The sequence below is a fragment of the Lupinus angustifolius genome, chromosome LG04, assembly GCF_001865875.1.
Source record: "Lupinus angustifolius cultivar Tanjil chromosome LG04, LupAngTanjil_v1.0, whole genome shotgun sequence".
In the NCBI taxonomy this organism is placed as follows: Eukaryota; Viridiplantae; Streptophyta; class Magnoliopsida; order Fabales; family Fabaceae; genus Lupinus; species Lupinus angustifolius.
The window spans coordinates 6958943-6984232 of NC_032012.1; the positions used below are offsets into that span (position 1 = coordinate 6958943).

General features: G+C 32.4%; 3 protein-coding genes and 1 pseudogene across 4 annotated transcripts; 1 reads left to right on the forward strand and 3 right to left on the reverse strand.

The window, feature by feature from the left end:
- LOC109345380 (protein PELOTA 1) lies at positions 252-6616 on the reverse strand. Of its 2 annotated transcripts, XM_019584349.1 has the most exons (16): positions 6478-6616; positions 6316-6398; positions 6123-6201; positions 5381-5455; positions 5237-5293; positions 4935-4980; positions 4545-4620; positions 4236-4311; positions 4111-4143; positions 3538-3606; positions 3245-3351; positions 2737-2809; positions 2592-2630; positions 1435-1529; positions 951-1057; positions 252-686 (listed from the first exon to the last, which is right to left on the reverse strand). In XM_019584349.1, the coding sequence occupies exons 1-16, from the start codon at positions 6526-6528 to the stop codon at positions 613-615; spliced, it is 1140 nt and encodes a 379-aa protein (XP_019439894.1). In that variant the 5' UTR covers positions 6529-6616; the 3' UTR covers positions 252-612. The 2 variants fall into 2 exon arrangements, with proteins under 2 accessions (XP_019439894.1, XP_019439895.1); XM_019584350.1 differs by lacking the exon at positions 252-686 and having other exon boundaries at positions 1038-1057; positions 2587-2630.
- Positions 8452-11283, reverse strand: LOC109345378 (annotated as a pseudogene).
- Positions 15473-18142, reverse strand: LOC109345381 (putative F-box protein PP2-B12). The gene is made up of 3 exons (XM_019584351.1): positions 17811-18142; positions 17243-17361; positions 15473-16103 (listed from the first exon to the last, which is right to left on the reverse strand). The coding sequence occupies exons 1-3, from the start codon at positions 18093-18095 to the stop codon at positions 15605-15607; spliced, it is 903 nt and encodes a 300-aa protein (XP_019439896.1). The 5' UTR covers positions 18096-18142; the 3' UTR covers positions 15473-15604.
- Positions 21052-24606, forward strand: LOC109345379 (probable serine/threonine-protein kinase PBL26). Its single transcript, XM_019584348.1, has 5 exons — positions 21052-21504; positions 22100-22278; positions 22381-22570; positions 23113-23507; positions 23626-24606. The coding sequence occupies exons 1-5, from the start codon at positions 21390-21392 to the stop codon at positions 24604-24606; spliced, it is 1860 nt and encodes a 619-aa protein (XP_019439893.1). The 5' UTR covers positions 21052-21389.

The following is a 25290-nucleotide window of genomic DNA, read 5'->3' on the forward strand; positions in this document are numbered from 1 at the left end:
TTTCAGATATTTCAATAAAGGATCATTCCACAAATTATTGTTGTCTTTTCCGCATTTTAGGTTACTAAATGTGATGTCCCGAAAAGAAATTAAATGTAAATGAAGAGTTTTACATTATCACACAAAAAAACAAAATTTTTTACCCATTTTTGGGCAATATTGTTGGAGTAACTTTCGGGGCATTACAAAGCATGCAAGTGAGTGCAGCAAGAAACAAAGGTATTATGATGGCAAATGGAAGTATAGTCATTGCAGATAAAGAGAGGTAATTAACTCATCACTTTGTGGTGTTTATTGTACATGAGTGTATAAATAATTACTCTACAGTTCCATACATATGATGGAGTATCAATTTCAACATACAAATCCAAGTTGTATTCACCACAAATTATTCACTCGACATTGAACATATCTTGAAATTGCTACATACCATTGTTTGGTTTAATATACAGGTCCACAGTTCAACGTAAGTTGAGTCAGCAACCGGCAAGGAGCTCCAAGGCACTGTTGCAACATCAGCTGTGTTTTTGGCAATAGTATAAATTGAAAATAAGCTATGACAGTGCCTGGCAACAAGGTTGATCAATGATGTTTTCTCTGAATTGCCAATCATCACATCTCAATGTCTTCAAGATCCGGGAGAGGAAACCGAAGAATTGCTGCAATGCCACTTATCTGTGCTAGCTCTGTGCATCGTAAAAAGTTGGCAAGTTAAATTTAAAATGACCTTTGAAAATTAAAGCATATTTTTCATGCAGAAGTTTGATTTAGTACCACATAGGAAAAGGAGGGGAGAACAAGATCTTTAGTATTTTTATGCATTACCATATTAATATTTCTGCCTTCTTTAAAAAAATTCATAGTTCTCAGTTTAAGGGGAACCAACGTAAATATTACATACTAAACCACCCCAGAAAAATGCAAAGAATAAAGAACGTAATAAAACTTACGTTCCCCAGAGACATGCATGGACGAAAATACATGGACAGAGCCACCTGAATCCTTAACTGAGTTGACCAAGTTGACATACTTTTGTCTTGCTGCTATATCTGAATTCCTATAACCAAAAGAAGTAGATATGTTGATGTCACAACTATCGATCTAAATATCAAAGGTGTATTTTCTAGGTTGTATCTCAACGCCGAAAGCTTAAAATAGGATGAAAAAGAAATAACAGAGATTGAAGTTAAATTGTCATGATGCAGTTTAGTGGCTCAGAACCAAAACAATTCTATAAAACAGATTGTAAAGGAAAGCAGTTTAAAAAGAAGTCTGACTTAAACAACTCGAATGGATTTAACAGATAAATTAAGATACATTGTTGAATTGCACAAAAATGTAGGATACAAAAATGCCAAAGTGAGTATGAATCAGATAGGACAATGCAGCACACTGCCATTGATTCAGAATATCTAAGGGCTATATCATACAAACCTGAAAAGATCATCTGTAATGAGAAGGGTTTGCACAGCTAGTCGTTCATTGGCAACCTCAACATGTTTTGCTCCATAACAAGCACGGGATGAGTCCTGCCCAAACACATAAATTTTCATTAAGGATTTTCTAGATTTCTGAAAATGCAACATTCATATAGCCATCTCACATGTTTCATGTGGTAACCAGTTTAACATGTTATACTCCCTTTATGCTAAATTGCATTTCTTTGCCCCTTTAGAGTGATTACTTCTGTGGGAAATGTGAGGGTTTGATTCTTAAACATTGGAGAGAAAATCGAGGGATGGATTCTAACAAATTTTGTAGTTATGCATATATTTTATCATAATATGAGCCATTGGTTTTCTCATCAGTGGTTAAGATCCCTAATCTTCCACCCAGTAACATTCTTAACTCCTGATTTGCTCAACTAAGAACATCCATTGTATAACACACAAGGACAATAAGGGTTTCTCCACCACTAATGAACTGCAAAACTCTAACATCATGAAATCAAGCATCCCTGGACGAGATAAAAACCTGATATCGTATTATCATGCATACATTAGAGAAAAATCACCATATTCCACATTCAAAATAAAAAATAACACGTGCTTGAAGCAACTCTCCCATGCTAGTAAGATAAAAAATGCTCCATATAGTTTTGGGGTAATCTTTTCTTAAAAACAATTATGTTTAATTTGAGTTATAGACACTTAATGCCAAATTAGAATGGAAAGGAAATTTCATGGAAGATGTTATTCTATCAAGTATCTTCTGTAAAGTGCCCCTGACAGTCATTAAAGCAATTCATCATGCAATTGACTAAAACATAAATACCCTTCTTCTAGGCATAATGTGACTATGAGCATGATTTATGATAGAGATCAATACTTTGTCATTGAACATGATTTATGATATAACATTATGATATTGTTCGATCCACCTAGTTGACCCCACCTAGTGGGATTAAGGCTTGGTTATTGTTGTATGATATGACTATGAGCAAATGATTGTTATACAAAGATACTACTGGTCCACCAAAGATGAACTACTTCTCAAATCAGTGTCAACAGGAATTTTGAAATAGAGACTTGGATGTTCCAAATATAAACATAGACAAGGCAAACAGAAATATCTCAAAAATAGAACCTGACATTTGAAAGCATGTCGTAGAAATCCTTCAATACTCGAACCTGAAAAAAGAGAGGAAGAATATAGCTTGTTTTCAGGCTCAACAGGAAATAAAGAAAACATGATAAAAAAACCATAAAATGTGTACTAATTTGGATTTTGTGGTACCTCTTGTGCTGCCTTAGTATCTTTTATCAAATTCATGACATTTGGAGCATCCAGAACCTCCCTTAAGCTATGCCTACAGATAAGAAATTTTAATGTCAAAGAGATAAGATGAATCAATTAATAGAGTATTCACAAGCAATTAAACAACAAGCCCATCATTAAAAGGACAGTGTCTTAATCAATGTTTGCTGGAACATTCTTCTTTCAACAGTCTAAAAAAGGACATAAGGTTTGGCTTTGGCTTAAACCTTTATATGTGGAGCAGATGTACTGACAAAATTAATTTCAGTCACCAGCCTCAAATAACTGAATACAAATTTTTGAGACAGGCACATTATCCAGCATATTATATAAAAAATATTATGCAAGGCAGGTTATATCTCTAATTATTGACCACAGTAATGTTTTCACGAGTTACTTAATGCTAGCTACATCACAATGCCCTCTAATGAAGTCCTAGGAAAGTAGGAACAGAGAAAAGAAGATGAACTGAAGAAATCAGCCATACTTATATCCTGAGGTTGTGTGTACGAGAATGATGCGCGACTTGTTTTCAATAATAGGTCGCAGTTGTCTTCTTTCTGCCTCCAGAAATAAGTGACGATGAAACTGATCCTGAAACAAATTAGAGGTAAAAAACAATATAAGTACAATAAAATATACATACCAAAGTCCTTCCAAAGCTTAACACATGTAAGTCATCAAAGATAAAAATTCTAATAAAAAATAATGCTGTATCACACTTGTATATGGTCACTGAAAAAGAATCCAAATAAAAATGAGCAAGGAGTGAACACAAACCTTTGTAAATCCTGGACTTGCAATTACAGCACAGCGAACAACATTGAAATCTATGTGTTTCAAGAAGGCCTAAAAAAGATTGGTAGAATATATTAACAAAATATTACAGCAAAGGGGGAGGATAAGATATCCTCCTAGACAAGGCACAAAAAAGAAACACAGAAAACAAATTCATGAATACAGTAATGAGAGATTTGCTACATAATATCACCATCCAGACTCTAGTGTTTCCGGATATCTAAGATTCTTGATCAGGATGCTCATGTTGGTACATGGGTATGAAATTATCAAGCATCTCATATTAACATGAGCATGGAAGGGACTGTAAGGCCGTGAATAAAGAAAGAAACAGCTACTTCAAAGCTAGAGACACACATAACACAAATCCGGTTGCAGAGCTTTGCGGGGATTCTAAATTTGCAGCATATCATTAGCATTAATTGTATGATTAATTCATTCTCATTGAAAATAAATATTATAATCGTTCATTAAACCTCTTTTACATTTTATTATATGACTAGTATGAATAAATGCTATAAATAAAATGTCTGAAGTTCTTCGAGTTGAACATACCTGTAAAACATTCTCAAAGAACTTATTCAAAGCCTACAAAAGGGAGGAAGATGCTTTAGAATCATAATGCTCAAATTATTGTGTTCGTTTACAGACATATCTTGAAATAGAGTGAGAGGACATACTGACTCATAACCATGAATAGCAGATCCATGCTTGCGAGGAATTGAAGCTTCTATCCGTGAACGAGTAACAGTCATACTGTTATATTGGTCACAATAAGATGAGTCATTTGATTGCAATAGCATGATTACATGTCAAAATTTCAACTACAATATCAATAAGAACAAATATTCAATATACAGTATGTGTTCCCTCACAGAAATCAAGCCCATACTTACTATCCAACTATAGAATGCTGACTAAATAGTCTAAATATCTTTTATATACAGGATTATATGGACGAAACCTATTCAAACAAAAGTTACTAGTACCTTCTTCCAATAAGGATGATATGGGCTAATCCTTCTTGCATCAAAACCACAGCTAGATCAGCACTTGCACCAGGATCTGCAAAATATACATGCAACTTTTATTCAGCGTATTGCAGTTTTATATAAAGCATGAATTTCACCTTCCCCCATTTGTCATACAATGCAAATTTATATGGGTGCATGATTTAAACTATCATGTTTTAATCATAGGTATGCTTGACAGGTCTAAAGTCATATCTCAGAAATGAATACCCAGGCTGCATCTGTACTGTTAAAGAAATATCTTCAAAATTAGAAGTCCCCGTTATTTCCATGCACACAGATTCTACTAATTTAAATTCCCAGAGGTATATGCATAATTTGAAATTTTGCTAGATTCATAGAACATACCAGAGGCCTGCTGTAGTACCTCTAATGCATAAGAGTCCCAAACATCCTACAAAATGTAAAAAGTAATCTCAGCAATTATAATTCTTTAAAGGAGGAGGAAAAAATATCTCAGAGCGAGTTTCTTAAACATTCATCCCCCTCCTCAATGTCTAATTTTTTTTTTACAAGCATAAGAGTAAGCATAACGATATATCCAAAGAAGACCAAGCAAGAGACCTAGCATGTGTCTATGAATCACATATATAATATCATGAAAAAAACAGTAACAGGAAGCAAAATAATTTAGGAGTTAAGAGGAATACCTTTCTGAGCACGAAAGGCCGTTGTAGCTCGAGTTCTAAAGTATGGAATGCCCCAATCTGAAGTGAGTTATAAAGATGAGAAGTTGAACTTAGAAGTAATGGTTTATATTGGATTTAAAATTGGGATGGAAGTAAACTAACTACCTTGACATGTTCATTCTCTAAAATGTTCTTTCCACGAACACGCAAAATAGAACCTTCTTTGTCATAATCTGCTACCTAGAAAAAAATATAGATAAGAGAACGGAAAAAGTAACTTGAAATGTTCTCTTTACATCATATTAGACGGGATGAGTAAAATAAAAGATAGCATTGACGAATCTATTTTTTGTGGAATCAAAATGTAATGCCCTTTATAACACCATCTGAAAGAAGTTAAATGTCAAAGAATGAAGGACAAAACTCTTCAAAACAATTTCAAAGATTTTTTAAAATAAAATGACAAATGACGCCTTTTAAAATCATCATGGACGCCTAGAGGATAGGGGTTTGAATGCTTGACGATAAAATATCAACAAGAGAATAAACTTAATATAGCAGATATGAGAATGTTGTCACTAGATGAAATAAGATTAGAAATGAAAGCATTAGAAAGAAGGTTAAAGCTCCATGTGGTAGAAACCGTAGAATCAAGCCTAGGGTGGTTTGTGTATATGTGGAGGAGACTATTAGAAGCAACAAGGGGTCCCAAAAAAACATAGGCAAAACAATTACGAAAGACTTACACATCACTGGTTTGTAAATAGAAACGTGATTTATGATCCAATATTATGGCGTATTTCTATATTCAAACATGGAATAAGGTTTGGTTGTTGTGTGTGTATATATATATAGTATTGTGTTTTAGTGTCCTATAGTTCAGATATTGTCCGTAATGTTGTAGTACCTCTTGGACTTTAACTTCCAGTTTGAGCTTAACCCTTTCTGCATCTCGTCCACCAGAAGCTGCTTCCTTCAAAACCTTCCTATTACAACAACAAAATTAACCAACAGCATAAACAAAAGGACAAAATAGAATTCATCAATCAAACAAACAAACAAACATTGAGAATTGAAAAAGAGTGTATGTATATGAGTACCTAACAGTAACAGCCATGACAGAATCACCAGGAGCTATCAAGTTATATGCATACCATAGATCATCGGAATCAACTGCAACCATCTACATATATCACTTATCATCAATTAAATGATTGAATTTGAAGAATTACAATTAGCAAATTGAGAATTAGGGTTTGTACCTTAACGCTACCAGGTCCATCGCGAACAAGGTCTTTTCTAACAATCCTCATCTTACTGCTGCTACCGCTATTCCGATCTACTTCTTTTTTCTTCTTTCAACTCTAATTTGAAACAATAGAAGCAATAATGAATAATAGTATAATATTAAATAAATAGCATGGAGAAGAGGGAAAATAAAATACATGGGCTTAGCCCAACACATGTTCACTTCATTAATTGAAATATTCAATGTTGAATGTTCTACATTAATATATCAGGATTTTGAGTGTGTTATTTATGAGTTAGACTCCTCTCCGTTACGGAGAGGAAAATAGTGGAAAAATACATTAAAAATTCAAAAAATAATGATATATATAATCTATACTTTTATTGGAATTACAATTTTAGCCTTAAAAATACACTACAAAATATAATTTGCCTCTCCATGAGTCTTACTCGTTATTTATGCATATAATTATAAAAAGTTAATATATTATCTATTATTTTATTTGTATTAATTTTTTGAAGAATCGATGTTGATAAAATATAAATGTTAGATGATGCAATAGTAATTTTTTTACTAACGTGTCGACAGCCACTTCATACATGTCGACCCGCATTTTATTTTTTTTAATTAAATTTTAATTTTTATATATTTCATTTTAGAAAATTATATTAGTTTTTATTGAGTATAGATAATATTATAATTTATGTAATAGAAAAATATGATAATGAATTGTGATATTACTAAAACTTACATTAAAAATTGCATTGGTGATTTGATATTCTTTTGTGGATGTAACTTACTCTAACTTCCATTAATATTTTTTTATTATGTGAGAAAACATTATAATAATAGTTAATTAGAAGGATAAAATATGTAAAAAAAATTATACCATATGTACGTAGTCAACAAACATTTCATATCTGCCAACTCGCATTCTTATTTTATGATATTAAATATTAAATTTGTATTTTTTATTTTAGAGAATTATAATATTTTTTTATTGGATGTACTTTATGTTATAATTTTTATATTTATTATAATATTCAACTTATAATAAGATATATTAATGATAGTTATCTAGGATTATATGGTTTTACTTTAGAAATAAAAAATATTAAGGGCAAATAAAAAAATCATGATGATAGTTATTTCAAGTTTTGGCTTTATATATAATATTGAAGTATTGATAGATAATACAAAATACGTTTTTGAAGAGATGCTCCATTTTATTTCTATATTACCAAATTTATTTTTCAAACTCACATAGCTTTCATATAAAACCATAGAAGACATTTCTCATTTTATTTGATATCTTCATTGAGGAAGATGTCCCACTTACATAATTACGTAACTATCTTTTTAACACCTTCATCTTAAGCTTATTTTAATAGCTTAATCAAATGAGATACGTGGGCATAATTCATTAACTTAATGAAAATGTGAGTGAGCGAGCATTCACATTTCTATAAATAATGAATCATGTTTTCAAATTAAGTTAAATCAGGACATTTAGAATGAATTTTGATTAGTTAAAAAGTAAAGTATATTAATAATTAATTTATTATGTTGATGATTGATTTAATCTGTTTTTTTAGAATCAATTTTGTTTTTGAATTTGTTTGACCAGAATGAGTTTTACTATAATATGTTTTGTTATCCAATGTACCAAAAAGTAATATTTTGTTCGGGGCATGTAAAAATAATGAGAAAAAATGTATATTAGATTATTCATATTTTATCTTTAACTCTTTAAAAAATAAAAATAAATATAAAATAAAGTACTAATTTAATTGTGTATAAATTTTTAAGATGACTTTATATATATATATATATGTTATACTTTAGTGTAAAAATTTATACATATTAAATATATTATTCATATTCATTTTATTATTTTTTTCTAAAAAATCAATTTATATTAATTAAATATAAATGATGAATAATATATTGTTCTAATACTTATATACTGTGGCTAATAGTTATTATTATTCAACTATGTTGCAGTAGTGTTCAAACAAAATTTGGTGCCACTACTATAGGACTTCTAACAGTGTGTGCACCACCATCTTCAACCCAAACTATGTCCCCAAATGACACATCTTCTTCCTTCTTGCTGAACCTCTTGTACTTTATCACAATAGTGTAACTCTTCTTCTCATGCTTAAAGCCAAATTCTAGTGTCTCAGGTAACACTGTAACCACAGAGCCCTTGGGATTACTCACCTTGGCTCTATATGTAGCAGCACCATTTCCAACATTGGCCACAGTCCTCTCAAACTTTTGCACCACTGATCTTGTTTTGTTACCATAAGAAGCTATAAATGAAGGGTAGTTAAGGTCAAGAGAAGGGTTATCACAGTTATAAGATCTTGATCTTGTGATTGTCAAGATTTGATTTTGTGTGTAGCCCAATGCACAAAGAAGGTTAACATAGTCTTGTGGTGTTGCATCATATATCAAACCTGGATCAGTAGCTCTATTAGGATCAATTTGACCAGCTCCAATAGCCAAAGGTGAAGCATGTTGAAATGGCTTACCATTATCCCTTATTGGATTTTGAGTATTATCAAGTGGATTTGCTGTGGTGATTAATGCTGATCTTATAGCAGATACACTCTAATCTTGATGTGTAGCCTTAAGTAATGCAGCAACACCAGAAGCATGTGGACATGCCATTGAAGTTCCAGAGAGAAAATTGTAATTACTCCATAGAAACACATTTGTTCCAATTATGGCTGATGGTATTTTAGGAATAAAAGCAGCTAGGACATTAGTTCCAGGTGCCATTATATCAGGCTTTAAGACACCAGGGTAACTTTGTGAAGGACCCCCCTTGAAGTGTAAAAAGCTGCAGCTGGTGCTGGCTTTATTCCAACAAATGTTTGTTGAAATTTTATGCTAGCAAAAGGGTTATTGTTCTTAGCATATTTTGCATATTTGATTACAGAAGGTGCATCCCTTGGGCTGATTACAATACTTGGTGAGTGCAAATGTCCTAGTTCAATTAGCACAGGATCATCAGAGATAAACACAGCTCCTATAACACTTGCCAATGTAATAAACCTTGTTTGGTTTAACACAGACACTGATTCTAAGGCATCACATATAATGATACCTTTTCCTGCAACTTGGGATAACAACTCCACTGAATTGCATGCTGATAAAGTCTTGTTGTAAATAAGTGGATAATTTTCCAGTACAGCATTTTCTGCAGGAAATAATGCCCAACCTATAATGGTTTGGCCATTTCCAAGTACCAAGCTTTCGAAGGCGCGATCGATGGTTCCTGCAGCCACTGTGAGAGCCCAGGGGATACCATTATGCAAGGTTCCAAGTTTAGGACCTTCATTACCTGCTGAAGATGAAACTAGCACCCCTTTTTCCATTGCTGCAAAAGAAGCTATTGCTACAGGATCCTCATAAAGTGGAACATTATTAAAACCCATTGAGATTGAAATAACATCAACACCATCAGCAATGGCATGGTCTATTCCAGCAAGTACATCAGAAGCTTGATGCCCCTCATCCCAAAGAACCTTGTACATTGCAAGTCTAGACCTTGGTGCAATGCCTTTAGCTACACCTTTAGCATAGCCAAAAAAGGAGACATCATTAACATAGTTTCCACCAACTGTTGATGATGTGTGGCTACCATGTCCTTGTGTGTCTCTAGGTGAGTTCATGCTGATTTTGACATTTGGTTTTGCAGCAATCACACCCTTGTTGAAGTACCTAGTAAACAAGTTCAGCCAAGAAGTAATTTTATTGCTTATAAACAACGAAACCTTTATCTCAATATGTCGAGTTATGGATCGAACGACACAATAATGTTGTATCATAAATCATATTCCTTGACAAAACATTGAACTCTAAGTCTTTCTTTATCATTTCCCCTATGATTTTTCTTGGTCTCTCTCTTCCTTACGGAGACTTCTAGCGATCTCCTTCATACATGTCCAAACCACTTAAGGTACGATTCTACCCTCTTTTCTACAATAGGAACTACTTCAACTTTCTCCCTTATATATGCATTCATTTTTAATCCTATCTTATCTAGTGTACTCATTCATCCAACACAATATTCTCATCTCAACTGCATTAGTATATAGTAGCTTTTAAATTTCTAATTGATAAAACCAACTGATCAGAGAAACTAATTTAAATTAAATTGTAGGATAAGATTATAAGGACTAAGTTAACACTTCTATACCTTGCTCCAATCAACTTGAAGTTGCACATTGAAGTGTTAAAGTCTTGTCCTGACTCACATGTTCCTTTCCATTTGGATGGAATTTTCTTTGTCATACCATCGTCTTTGAAGCTCTCACTCTCAGGCCACACACCTGAGTCAATAACACCAACAATGACATCTTCACCAAAATTTGAAGCATGCCATAGGCCATTAGGGGAATCAAGGGAGAGGAATTCAAAGGTGTGAGTGGTGTCAATGCTACCAGACCTATCTGGATAAGCTGTGACAAAGCCATGTGTGTTTTTTAGGGTCTCCAACTCATATGAAGATAGCACTGCACTGAATCCATGCATGGCATGATTGTAGGTGTACACTAGTTTCTCTGTTTTGTTGGAGTTTGATGATTGATTAACTGTAGCTAAGTTTATGGAATGAATGGTGGATTTATACCAATCATGATGCCTTTCAAAGACTTTTGGCATGAGGGACTTGTCCATGTGAACAATGTATGTAGTAAAACTTTCACCTTTGGCATAGAGAGCCAATAAAAGCCAATGAGTAATTAAGAACATTAGTGGAAGTGGAACCACGAAGTGGTGAGGCTCCATTATTTGTCAAAGGCTAGAAGCAGCTATCTAACAATGTGAATTTTTGTTTTGAAAAAGCAGCTTCATTATATAAGCTTTCTATGTGCATGGCTATATATTGATATTGACATGCATGTTTACAATAAAATTAGAATAAATTTCATTATACAATAACTGTATACTATTCCCTTGCACTAACAAGCTGAAGTGGGGTCAAATAAATTCAGAAGTAAATAGTGAAGGGCATTGTACCTTACAAAAATTATAAGGCTGAAGGGAAACACACATACATATAAAGGATTGATATAAATAACTATATATCTGGCAGTTTAATCATGTTAAAGACTTGAAAGAAATTGGACCAGGTTTAATAATACTTACAGGGAGGCTGTTTATGGTAAATAAAATAAATAGTATGTATTGAAAGTATCTAAGAATAACCAAACCTTATCCACTAGATGGAGTCGGTTGCATGGAACGAACGATGCCATAATGCTCTATCCATGTCCATTGACAAAATAATGATCTCTAAGTCATTCTTTATCATTTCATCTATGGTTTTTCTTGGTCTTCCTTTTCCTCTATGAATTGTACTAGCTTCCATTTAATCTACCCTCCTTACAGAGCTTATACCAATCTTCTCCACATATGTCCAAACCACCTAAGACACGATTCTACCACATTTTCTGACATAATTCTATCACATTTTTCTATAGTAAAGGCTACTCCAATTTTCTCCCTAATGCATTCATTTATAAACATATCTTGTATAGTATGTCCACTCATCCAACACAATATTCTCATCTCTGCTAGATGGAGTCTATTCTCTTATTGATATTTGATCGCCCATATTCAGTCACATATGTAACTTATAGATCTTATAGCTATACGGTAAAACTTCCTCTTAAACTTGAGTGATATCCTTTTAATCATAGTAATACCTGAAATACTCAGACATTTGATCCACTTCACTTGAGTCCTATGTATATAAACAAAACAACTGAGATTTGGTTGGCAACTTCGAATATGTCAATTTTACAGTAGTTTGTGCAGGCAGTCCATACATTTTAAAATTTTCTCTCTTGTCTCTGTCATGCATGTCAGTCTCTGGAATCGGGAGCGAATCTTAGTTATTTGTCTAGCCAAATGATTCGTAGTGCTGTTACACTGTTACTTTAATATATTGATTGTTAAAGATATGTAATTATGCAGGGATTTGCTTTATAAACATGGTTAATTGGTTATTATTACATGATTATCGATTCTGCATTGATTCTATAAATAGGATTATGTACATTTGAAACTGATAAAAAATAGAATTACATACATCATTTACGTTGAGAAACTCAACTGCCAAACAGATACATAGACTTTTATAAATTATTTGGTGAAATAAAAATTGAAGATCACATGCAGCTGTATGTTGCAACAGTAATTATGTGTTAATTATTTGTTGAAGTATATTATTTGTAGAGAATTAAATGAATGAGATTTGTAGACAGACAAATGTCTGAACTTCAGAAAACTCCAACAAAATGCTGCTATTTTCAGCAAATTATGAAGCTCCCATTTTTCGAAGGTGTTAGATTCGCGATCGGGGAGTCTCATTGTCATCTGGCCATGAGCAGAATGAAGAATCATGGATAAGTGAGATATAACGTTTTTTAACCGAAACCTTAAAGCAATTTTTTCACTTACAACTCATATCTTATCTAATGTGTACTTCACATTTGAATATAAAAGGCTAGATAGGAATCGTATACAAGAACAGAATCTTGGACTATTGTGTGACTCTGACAGTGATAAGTGTAGAACTACCAAACAGAGTCGCTTCAACACATGCAGACTTGAAAATCAAAAACCTGCATTAAACAGTGGACATTGATTTATCAAACAACTAAGAAAGAAGAACGAAAATGTTATATGCACATACAAATATGGCAAACCACTTGTTAGAACTAATGAGGGAAATGGCTCAACTAAAAGTAATGCTCATTGCTGAAAGTAAGAAACATATGAGTGACCAAAATATATACTTAATGCTAATGCTAGATTTTGAGTTGGGATGATATCCTTGTGTGGTTTTCATTTTACACTGTTTTAATGCAATTTGAAACAATGTAAAAAGAGTTATCTATGTGGATCCTTGATAACTATGCAAATTGGTGCTCTTTCAATTACCCACCTTTGTTAGTTCAGAAAAAAATGTATGTAATGACAGTGGGTGAATTTTATATATTGTATTATATCATACACTATTCATGTTCAGTTATCATTAACTCTTATAAAAATAATACAAATGAATAATAGATAGTGTATTGAGTATACATAAATATTACGCTGGTGTTAGTTTTGATATGATATGCTATTTTAAATGTTAGTAGCTAATGAAGGCAATTTAATCTATTTAAGTTACTAACATAGTTTTGCAGTATTGTTATTTTCAGCTTTACCAAAGTTATCAGCTTCAATGCAGTTAAGGCCAATCATTGTATAGATATTGAATACTTCAATCAATGAAATTCAGTGATTCATTCATTCTCAAGCCGCTCTATTGATATGGTATCAATTTCTAAACCTGCATTTACTCTCTTCTTCTTCTGTCTTCCTTTCATCCTGTCTGCTTCAATCTTTCCATTTTTTAAGGTTTTTTCTTTAGTCTCGGGAGGATCATTCTATATTGTGAAACTTACTCTTTATTTGGTTGACAAAAGAAAAGAAAATAAGAAGAAAGAAAGAGGTGAGAAAGAGAAATATGAGAAATATATTAGATTTTTATGATATTTGGTATAAGAGAAGAATGAAAGAAAATGAATAAATAAATATTTTCTTCTATTTCTCTTTTGTTTGGTTAGATACAAATTGGTTGAATAGAAAATGAGAAGAGAAGGACAATGTTGCAATTCAAATTACAAAAATATTTTTAAAATAAAAAAAATATATTATTTTTTATTAATTAAAAATAAATGTTGTAATTTTAAATTATAAATTTTATTATAATTTTAATTAACATTTTCAATGATATAGTTTCAAATAATATTTGAGACAACATATCCTTGTAATAAAGATTTTCTTTCTCTTTTCATTTTTTCCTTACAAATGAACAGAAATAAATTTTGTGGCTCACCTACTTTTTCCTCCCTCCCTTCTTCCTCTCCACTTAATCAAATGAGAGAAATTTATTTTTTCTCTTTAACTTCTCTTTTCCTTTTTTCTGTCTTCTCTAACTTTACCATTCCAAACAAAGAGTTAAGGAATCGAGGAGGGTGAATTCACTGAATTGTACACTACCACTGTCACTACCATACCAGAGTGATTAATATAGTAACCCTATGAGTTGGAGGGAAATTATAGCCTCTTTAGTTGGAAGTACTAGAGATATTAATTATTCCGTTGATATCATTACTAGATTGTAACTGACGTAGGATCAATCACTTTCGCAAAAGTTATAGCTTTTAGTTAAAAAGTAACTTTATTTCTTAAAAGGTTTTTATCAAAGATTTATCACTATCCCAAAAGCTATTACTTTTACTTAGTGTGACACTTTATTTTCTAAAAGCTGGAGGAACTTACTTACATTACATGTTAGCATATATTTTAATATTTGTCACAAGTTTCTTTTCCTTACCAATTTTTTTACTATCTAATCTTTTTAAAAAATAGATCATATTTATCTTATTTTTCCTTCATTTTCAAGTCAATACAAGAAGTAGATATGGGTATATATAACAATTAAGATTTAGTTTCACCATGAATAATCAACACCATGGATGGACATAAATTCCTCTTTCATGTATATTGAAAAATTAAAACTAAACAACAAGTTTCCTACCCTAAACACTGATTGTATAGAACCAAAAAAGTCATCAATTATATTAAAAGACAATATTACATTTTTGTTTAAAAAAATTGTGTATCAGTAATTACCTTACATTGAAAAGTTTTGGAAAAATTGCATCAGAAAACAGTAAAAGAAAATTTGATAAATTAACAACTAGTTGCTAAAGCCGATTAATATGGTATTGATCTAGTAGTGTAAAGTTCTGCTCAGGATTACCAAAAGAAGTGTTCGATTATTGAGAGCGACACTTATTGAGAGGACAACACAAATCCTGAAAGAGATAACTTCCTTACCCAAAAGGGTAAATGATACTCTTGGTAGTATCTTCTTATACATTGTACTTTTCACACCCTCGCATCAAGTACTAGAACGAACAGAACATATACCAACAAGTAAATGATAAATTGGATCGAAACGAAAGATATTATTCATTAAGATGGTAACAATTTGGTCATATGATAACTTCAAAAACATTGAAAGTGAAACAACATCAATACAAACATTGCAAGAAATCATTTATCTAATGATTTAGTTTAGGCCTTATTTCAATTCCTTGGACAACAAGGCCACCCTTCCAATCTCCACCTTTGACCTCATAAACACCCATCTCCACCTCCTTATCTTCACCTCCTTCGTTGAAAAACTCTCCCAATTCAATCTCTAACCACCCATCTCCTTTCTCTTTTGGACACTGAAGATCATCAGCAGCATTATTATTATCTTCGACAACAGGGACAAAGCGAGTTCTGTTGAATATGCCACCACGGCGAGGTACAATCTGGTACCTTAGCCTTCTTCCTCTTTCTGCATCTAAGAACACAGTTCGATCGCGAGCTTCACCCCCATCGATTGTGATGGAGACATCGACTGACTGGTATTCAAAGCCATAGGCTCCAACAGGATTTGGCTTGAATACAAAGTATGCTGCATATAATGTATTTGGAGACAACAACATAGTGTTGATCCAGCCTCGGATTTCAAACCAACATACACTTACAAGTTCAGCCACCTCAGAAAATCTGCAATTAACAAATTGATCAATTACAACTCTAGCTCAAACTAATTGAGTTAACAAGATAACACCACTTATAACACAATATGTGTGGCACATTCTGATAATAGGAATCATATATTTTCCTACTAAATCTTCTTACGCATAAGAAAGTGATATCATTTTAAATCAATCATTAATAAATAAACAAAATATTTCTTTGTAACATATATCACTTTCTTGCGGGATACTTTCTTGTAATGATGATTTATGAGAATTTAGTATGAGAATATATCATATTCTTTTTCTTGACATCATGTCACAAAGTTAGAACAAAGATCTATTGTCTCAGATTCTGTCACGCACCAATGAAAAATGATGTCAATTAAAAATTTTAAAATTGTTGTTTTTACTTCATTATATTGGACGAAACAAGATTTGTGACAACACATCTTTGTTCAAAAAGTTGAGCCGAGTCATGTTAACCAATAACCTAACAAGTAATGAATCAAAAACATAAACTTTACATGGAAACTAGAACTTCTAAACTAATGATACACTTAATAAGGGAGTACATCTTCAGTCCCAAAAAGTGTATCATTTCATGTGCCACTTTTTCAGATTAGTCAGAAAAATACTTTATTATTAAATTTTAAACTCAAACATATATTTCTCACCCAATCTGAGGAAGTGACACACTCTTTTGGTGGGAGAACATTTGCTGTCCCATTTTTTTTTTGTACCACTTCATTTGCTATTAATTTTAATTTGTTAAAGATAATTATTTAAATTAAAATTATAATTATTAAATACTTTTATCGCCAATCCCACATCTTGACACATGAAGTGACTCACAAAGTTATGAGACGGCAGATGTGCTACCCTCTTTTGGTACAGCACATGCTGACCGGGTACACTCACTTCATGTGACATTGAAATGTGATTGGTGAGAAAAATATATTTAAATTAAAATTTAATTATTAAGTATTTTTCTTACCAATCTCACGCTCATGACACATGGAGTGACACAAACTGTGGCACAGCCCTTCCCACTTAATACACGATATGTTTGTATATTTAATTCCTTAACCAGATACCATTAACATTAGACATAGATTAAGATTACCCTAATTAAAAATGCTAAAACGGTAGTAGTGAATTAGTTACCTGGCATCTGGATGAGAAACCCACTTCCAATACCTGGGAGTGTCTCCCCATACAATATATAGCATCCTTGCAGATAGCATGTAACATTTCTTCCCATTTACTTTATCCAGCTGAAAACTCTGAATATACCATTCCATGTATCAAACATAAATTAATGAATCATATCAAATTCATTTATGTGGTAAACATTTCCATCATGGTGAATATTGTAACAAAAACGCGTGATAACTAAACCAAAAACAATATTTGCACGTCTAAATACTTGCATCACTGCCATACATTTCAATAGTCTCTTTGTTCGTGACAATATTATTCAACGAAAATAATATGGGAAATGTGTGATATCTATCAGGTGAATAATACAATCATAATATATAAAATTTATATGAAGGTATATAAAAACTTGAACAATTTAATATATAAAATAATGCACATTGTATTTTATTAAAATAAATGATCATCGCTTACTTACTGCGGGGAATTCTACATATTTTAATGAACAGTAAAGCAGATGAAAGATTAATGCCTTTAAAATAATTATAAAATGAAGGAGAAAGGGTGGAGTTACCATTTTACCCTCATCAATGAGGAGTGGATTTTGAGAGAGGAAGAGAAAGAGGTGCTTCTTGGAAGGGAAAGAAGAAGATGAAGAGGAAGAAGATTGTGAAATAATGGTTTGATAATCAGAGGGAAGAAACTTATCCCAAACAGCATCAGATTCAGAAGCAGATCTGAACGTAGATGAAACCAAACAGAGCCTACAAGCATCACGAGGAGTTGTTAAAGAAACAATATTTGCTATGCAACCTTCTGGTAAATTATTGAAGTCTACAACACCTTCTTCTATCATCATACTAATAACAATAAAATGATCAAATATTATGTTTGTGTGTTTTTTGTGGAAAATTATGTTTGTTGTGTTTGTGTTTTATGTGGTTGGGGTTTGTGTCTGTTTATAGTGGTAGAGAAAGGTGGGAAGCTTAGTGGTTAAGTATGGTTGAAATGGCATCATTCATATTTGCCACACAAATTCAATTTTATAAAAGTAAGGATTGAATGTCTCAAAGGATCTTTATCTTTATCGACTCTATCTAATGCTTGCACATGTCCTCTACTCGTGTCAAATTTGCCTTTCATTATCATCATTTTGTTTTTTCTTCTTTTTTTGGGAGGATATTTGTATATTTTAATACTTTGGGAGATAATTATATTTAAAGCAGAGTTATGTTCTGCTAGTAAAATAAGTTTAACGATCCTCCTCTTCGTATTGGCTTGAGTTGGTCAAATTACACGAGTCAATTTTTTTATCGTATAAAGTTTATTAGGAAGATGTAATATTTAGTTGTATCTATACTATATATATAAAACCAAAATATGGGTAATTATTAGTATTACTATAATATAATTTTTATATTTCTATTTTATTTTTAACATTTTTAAATTTTACAAAAAAACATATAATCATAGCTAATCACCACTAAAACATTAACAACAAGTTAAAACTGTAACTTTTACCTTACATCGAAGATTCTAATAAAAAGTATATAATTTAAAGTATATCTAATAAAAATATATATTATAAAATATATCAAATACAAAAAAATTTATAATTATATAAAGTAAAATATATAAAATTTGATATTTAGTTGCATTGGATTATATTAATCGTGTATATTGACTGAACAATCTTTAGTAAGATTGTATTAATCGTGTACTGGACATCAAATATAAACTCTTCATTCAAAAGTGTATATTTGTAAATATAAATTACTCTAATCAAACTTAATAATAGTAATTTAAACAATAATTTCAATTCCGTGGGAATTGAAATTGGTTTATGATCATAAATTATATGTTTTGGGGGTGGGAAGGATGAGATAGTTGCAAAAAATGTGGATTTGTGGCGAATGAAAAATCGAAGTGCTGAATAATTGTTGTTACCATGATGAGCTTATTGTGCTGGTGAAGACTATGATGTGATATTAGTAACGGTTGTGATGGAGTTGCGGCATAGACAGAATAACTATGATGTGGTGAGCACAATGACAATTTGTTGTTTTGTTGAACATGGGTTGCCCCAGGATGTGGATAAATGAAACCTCTATTTCTGAAATTACAACTCTTAGAATCATGACTAAAAATTGAGAAGGAATTGGTTATATTATAATTCCACAAAATCGGTCATGAAAAGTATGGCAAAAAATTATCGAAGCTTAACTTTTACACATTAGGAATATAATTATTTTCAAATTTGAACCTCACACACTTATATGCATAATGTAGCACATCAAAATTTGTTACACAATATCAACGCAAAGTACTTAATATTCAGGGATAGTTTGGATGCATGGTATGCAGTAACTATTGGTAAAAGTATGGCAAAATGTACCCAAAATGGTAAAATAATAATAATTGATACTAGTAGAATGAATGGTGTTACTAATTTCTATTCCTATGCAGTGTAATACACTCTTTGTTTGAGAGTTGAATTTTAAAAGGAAAGAAAGAGAAAGTGAAGGTTTGAGAGTCATCTCACAATTATATTTATGGTTCTCAAGTCTTCTCTTTCTTTTTCTTCCCTTCCAAAATTTCACTCTCAAACAAGCCCTTTAAGATGTTGATGAGTGGCCGACCAACAAGTAAAAAAAGGTTTCAGCAGAGTCTTTTGGTATTCTTTTGATGAGTTTTGGGGTTTCTTTCTGTTGTGGCCAAAACTTTGGTTTGTATGTGTATTAATGTGTTCTAAATAAGTTACTTACCCAAATAGCAATGAGAAAGAATGTATGTTATGTTTACATTATCAATACTAAATTCATCATTTATATCAAGAGTTTCAAATTTATATATTGACAATGTAAAGTTTTTTACACTGTCAGCATATTACCCACCATTGATTTATAATACTTTTGTTTGAAAGTCAATTGTAGTTAATATATGATTGGTGAGAATTTGTTGACAGTATAAAAAACACTTACACTATCAATGTATATTAGTACGGGTGACTATATTTGTTTATTAAGATCCAGTTCAAATATAAGAGTTTATAAGTGAAATCTCATATTCAGTAGGTATAAATAGAAAAATTTATAAGTGGAAAATGTTATGGTATTATTGTCTAAAGATTTTAGTTACATACCGTTTCATTTATGATTATTCACTATTCTCATGTTTCGGCAACAATGAGACTCCATGATGTTTGGAATGGTTGGACGCTCCTGGTTGTGGACAGTCCAACACCTTCAAATGGAGATATCCTGAAACTAGGTGGAGCATGGTGCATGGATGCTACCAAAGGGAAGAACATTAACATTGGAGTTTCAATTTGCTGTATATCCTGCTTTGGCACTTCACCTATACACAAAATATATCACTGCTTTGTTTCTTTTCAATTTGCTGCGGAAAATATCTTGATTCTCTATCCTTAGGTGATAATTGATTGAAATTTTATTGACAGCTTCTAACTAAGGAAGGGTAAATGTAACTACTTTAGAAATAAGAGAGATAATGAATAAAATAAAGCTAAACTTTTGGAAGAGTACAAGTGTAATTCCAAAATATAAATTAGATGTAAACCAATCATAGCTCTTGTAACACTGTGTGATTCAAATATGTTATAGAAGGATAAGTAGTAGTGATTATCATAACCATATTGATGTAAAAAATGGTACAAGCTAATCAAAATATAACCTTAATTAACAAAATAAAATGGCTGGATGCCACCAATATATGGAAAGACAATAGTCACATCCAACTAATTTCAACGCAAAAACTATAACTTGAATTCCACATTTAATAGAATCCATTCCTAATAATTAAGTCCACTCAATATTCTCCCATTTTTTCTGAGGGAAAACATCACCATTTTTTTCCTTTGTCACAAAACATGGCTTCTTCTTTTGATCCTTTGTAGTTCCATTCCTATAGACTTTGTTCCCCTCAAAAGGGGTCCTTCAATGTCATTTGAAGGACCCTTGATGCATTAATCATTATATCACCTTTGATATTGAAAATTCTTATTAATTAATTTAACCAAAGTGCTTACTTACACTTTGAAACAAATTAAATTTGTTTAGCATTGATGTATAGATATATTTTGTAGTTCCTCAACTAGGAGGAACCCTTATTGGAGGTTGCTTTTTGATATATAATGGCTGGAAGCATGAATTGCTTACCATGCTTTACATCTCAGAAAAGTAAGAAAAGCAATAGCAAAAGGGAGCATGGATCTACACCACCTGAAAATGCTATGGCAAAAGCACCAGGTAACTTTTCAAATGATGTTAAACACGAATCAGTTGTATGCTTTTTATAAAAGGAATCATGTAAAAATTGTTAAAGATTTATTATAAATCATATGAAATATCCTTGGGGGACATCCCATAAAATTGGAACGATGAGACACACACGTGATAGATCATAGTTACATGGTTATCTCATTTAACTTATCTGCTACGTACATAATTCTATGTATGACATACCGGGTTTGTCGAAAAGGAAGTAGTGTTATAATAGAATCGGGTATCAGAGACTAAAACCCGAGATCACAATCATAAAACTGTGATAAATTGCACAAATTCTACTTTGTTTGATGTCAATTGCATGCATGTGAACAGTTAATCTCACATGATGCCATAGAAAACTTAATTTAGAAAATAATATATGCATCCATAGTGTAGGAGCTTTTATACTGTAAGCATATTATTTAAATTCATTGTTAATGATAATTGAGTCTTGAATAAATATGGATACCATGTCCAAACATTACTGAATTATATACACTATCATGATAGTAAACATTAGTATTCACTTGTTTGCATGACTAAAAAACTTTGTGATCTTTGTTATATTGACATGCAGATATAAAGAAACCAAGATCAGATGAACCAAACCAGGTTTTTGACCCTGCAAATATTAATGCACAAAATTTCACTTTCCGAGAGCTAGCAACTGCAACAAAGAACTTCAGGCAAGAATGCCTCATTGGTGAAGAAGGCTTTGGCAAAGTCTACAAAGGGATCATTCCTGCAACTGGCAAGGTTCATTATTAACTTTGAAGTGCTCAAAAAAAAATTCTCTGAATATTTTTTCTCTGCATTTTTCCTCACAATTTCTTACATTTTTTCTCTGCATTCATCCAGGTAGTGGCCGTAAAGCAACTCGACCGAAATGGTATGCAAGATAGTAAGGATTTTCTGGTTGAGGTTTGGGCACTAAGTCTCTTGCACCATGAAAATCTTGTCAATCTCATTGGCTATTGTGCTGATGGGGATCAACGTCTTCTGGTTTATGAATTCATTCAATCCATTCCTCTAGAAGACCGTCTTTTCGGTACTTAACCTTTCCTTCTTTATATAAAATCTGATGTTGAATTTTGAAGTAGTTCTTGGTTAGATAATGTAGAGAATATTAAATCAGATGGATGAAGAAGGCCATTAAACATGTGTAAGGTTATAAAGCTTATTACTATGTGCAAATTCACTGGTAGCATTATGATACAGAATAAAATATAGGGTTCTGTTTTATATTTGATGTTACTTATAAAGAGAATGTTATATATTTAGAATCATTAGATGATTAAAAAGTGCTGATGTTTTTGTTACACAAAAGAGTGTAGCAAATACTAGTTATTCCATTCTGTTCTATCTGCATGTAAAATGCTACTATTGTATTGGTTATGATAGGAAATGTTTAACCAAAACATGTCAACTACCAAAAGAAGCATGAAAAGTGAGAACTATAAAATCCACTTCAATGATCTCTACCTCTTTAAAATGCCCATTAAAATTGTGAGAAGTAATAAAAGTTGAAGTATATTATCTCCTTTTAGTTGTTTCGATCTTAAATTTAACACTTGTGTACCTTTGGCACAGAGAAAAAAGATGATGAACCTCCATTAGATTGGTACAACAGAATGAAAGTAGCAGTTGGAGCTGCAAGAGGAGTAGAGTATTTGCATGACAGTGCCAATCCCCCTGTTATATACCGGGACCTGAAAGCATCAAACATTTTACTAGATGAGAATATGAATGTAAGACTAATTGATTTTGGAACGGCTAAGTTTAGTGGTGGGGATAATAAAATGACCCCTTCACCTGCAAGAGTTATGGGTACCTATGGTCATTGTGCTCCCGAGTATGTAAGAACAGGACAACTCACCATTAAATCAGATGTATATAGTTTTGGAGTTGTCTTGCTTGAGCTTATAACTGGACGGCGAGCCGTCGATACCAGAAGACCAAATGATGAGCAAAACCTAGTTTCATGGGTAAAATTATACTACTCTTTTGGATCGCAATCCTTATTTAAAACCATACCAACTTCCAACAATTTCATTGATATACTTTTTCTTTAATGATACACATTTCCTTTTTGTGACTGAGCAGGCGCAACCCTTATTCAGGGACCCAAAAAGGTTTCCAGATATGGCAGATCCACATCTTAGTAAACAATTCCCAGAAAAGGATCTCAACCAAGCTGTTGCAATAACAGCAATGTGCTTACAAGAGGAACCAGAAGCTCGCCCTTTGATGAGTGATGTTGTAACTGCTCTAAGCTTTCTTTCCGTAGTTCCTCCTGCAAATGCTATTCCACCCTCTCTACCACCTGCAGTCTTGGTCTCTAAGCACAGTGAAGGTGCAAGTGAAAGCGAAAGCGAATATGAAAGTGGAAGCGAATCAGAATCGGGTAAGGAGAGCCGCAAAAGGTATAGTTCAAAGAAGGGTTCTTCTAAGTATCAGGATGGAGCAAGTTCAAAATACCAAGAAAGTGATGTCTCAGATATTGAAGATACTATGGGAAGCAAGAAGTTTCACTCCAAATCAAGCCGCAAAAGTAGTGCAAGATCAAGGAATGGAACAATCACTTCAGAATCAGAAGATGGAAGTGCTTCTTCCACCAACCAAAGTAGTAGGAAATCACACAAAAATTTAAGCCAAAAGAGTACTAGAAAATCTTCTACCAGAGAGTTAAGCCAAAAGAGCAGCAAAAAAACTTCTGCCAAAGATTTAAGACAAAAGAGTAGCAGAAAATCTTCCATAAAAGATATAAGCTCAAAGAGCAGCAGAAAATCTTCTGTCAAAGTTTTAAGCCACAAGAGTAGCATGGCATCCAATGAGGATGGAAGCATTTTCTTGACCCAAAATAGCACCAAGAGCAGCATGGAATCAGATCATGGAGGCTATGCATTTCGGCGTAATAGCAGCAGAATATCACAAGGGAACATATCTTCAGGCCTTACCAGCAGTGGAAGTTTTCATTCAGATAACAGCAACAGCAAAAGATCAGAAGAGGAGAGAGGAAGCATGCATTATCATGCTAGTAGCATGGGATCAGATGAGGGAAGTGGCCACCATTTCGATGAATAAGGATCTATTGTCCCAAATCATGTCCCACAACAATGAAAACAAGTCATGTCAATTAAAAAATTTAAACATTCATTATTTTTTTCTGTTTTTGCTTCATTGCTATTGGTGCGGAACATGGTTTGGGACAACAGATCATTGTTCTATTTGGATATTGCAGCCAGTGGATGAGATGAGGGAAGTGTTCATTATACAAAATAAAGTCATCAATATCAACCTTTGGTTGCAGACTTGTCATGATGAACAATATGCATGCACATAATTTGTCATGTTGCTTTGTAATTTTGTCAGCTTGATTTTTATACATATGTTTTGTTGAATGACACAAGAAGTATAAGACAACCATATATGTGGAATTATTCTCAGAACTGAAACTTGAAAATCCAGCATCATTTCTATCCATTTCTTTTGTTTATTAGACTTCATGTATATTCTATTTATCTTCCAAGAACTAGAGTCCATGAAATTTTATAGCGCAACTCTTTGGCACTGTCGAAAGAGTGGTCCTTGTTTGTTTTATATGCTTATGGAAATTCAATTCTGATGTTACCAATGTTGTTACATATGTGTGTATTATATGTGACAGTTAATGCTACCTAAAAAGTTAAATAATGCTTTTACTGAGTAAAGTTGGTTATGTACAAATCAGGCCTTGTCAACCCAGGTCTACTAAAAAACACTAATTTT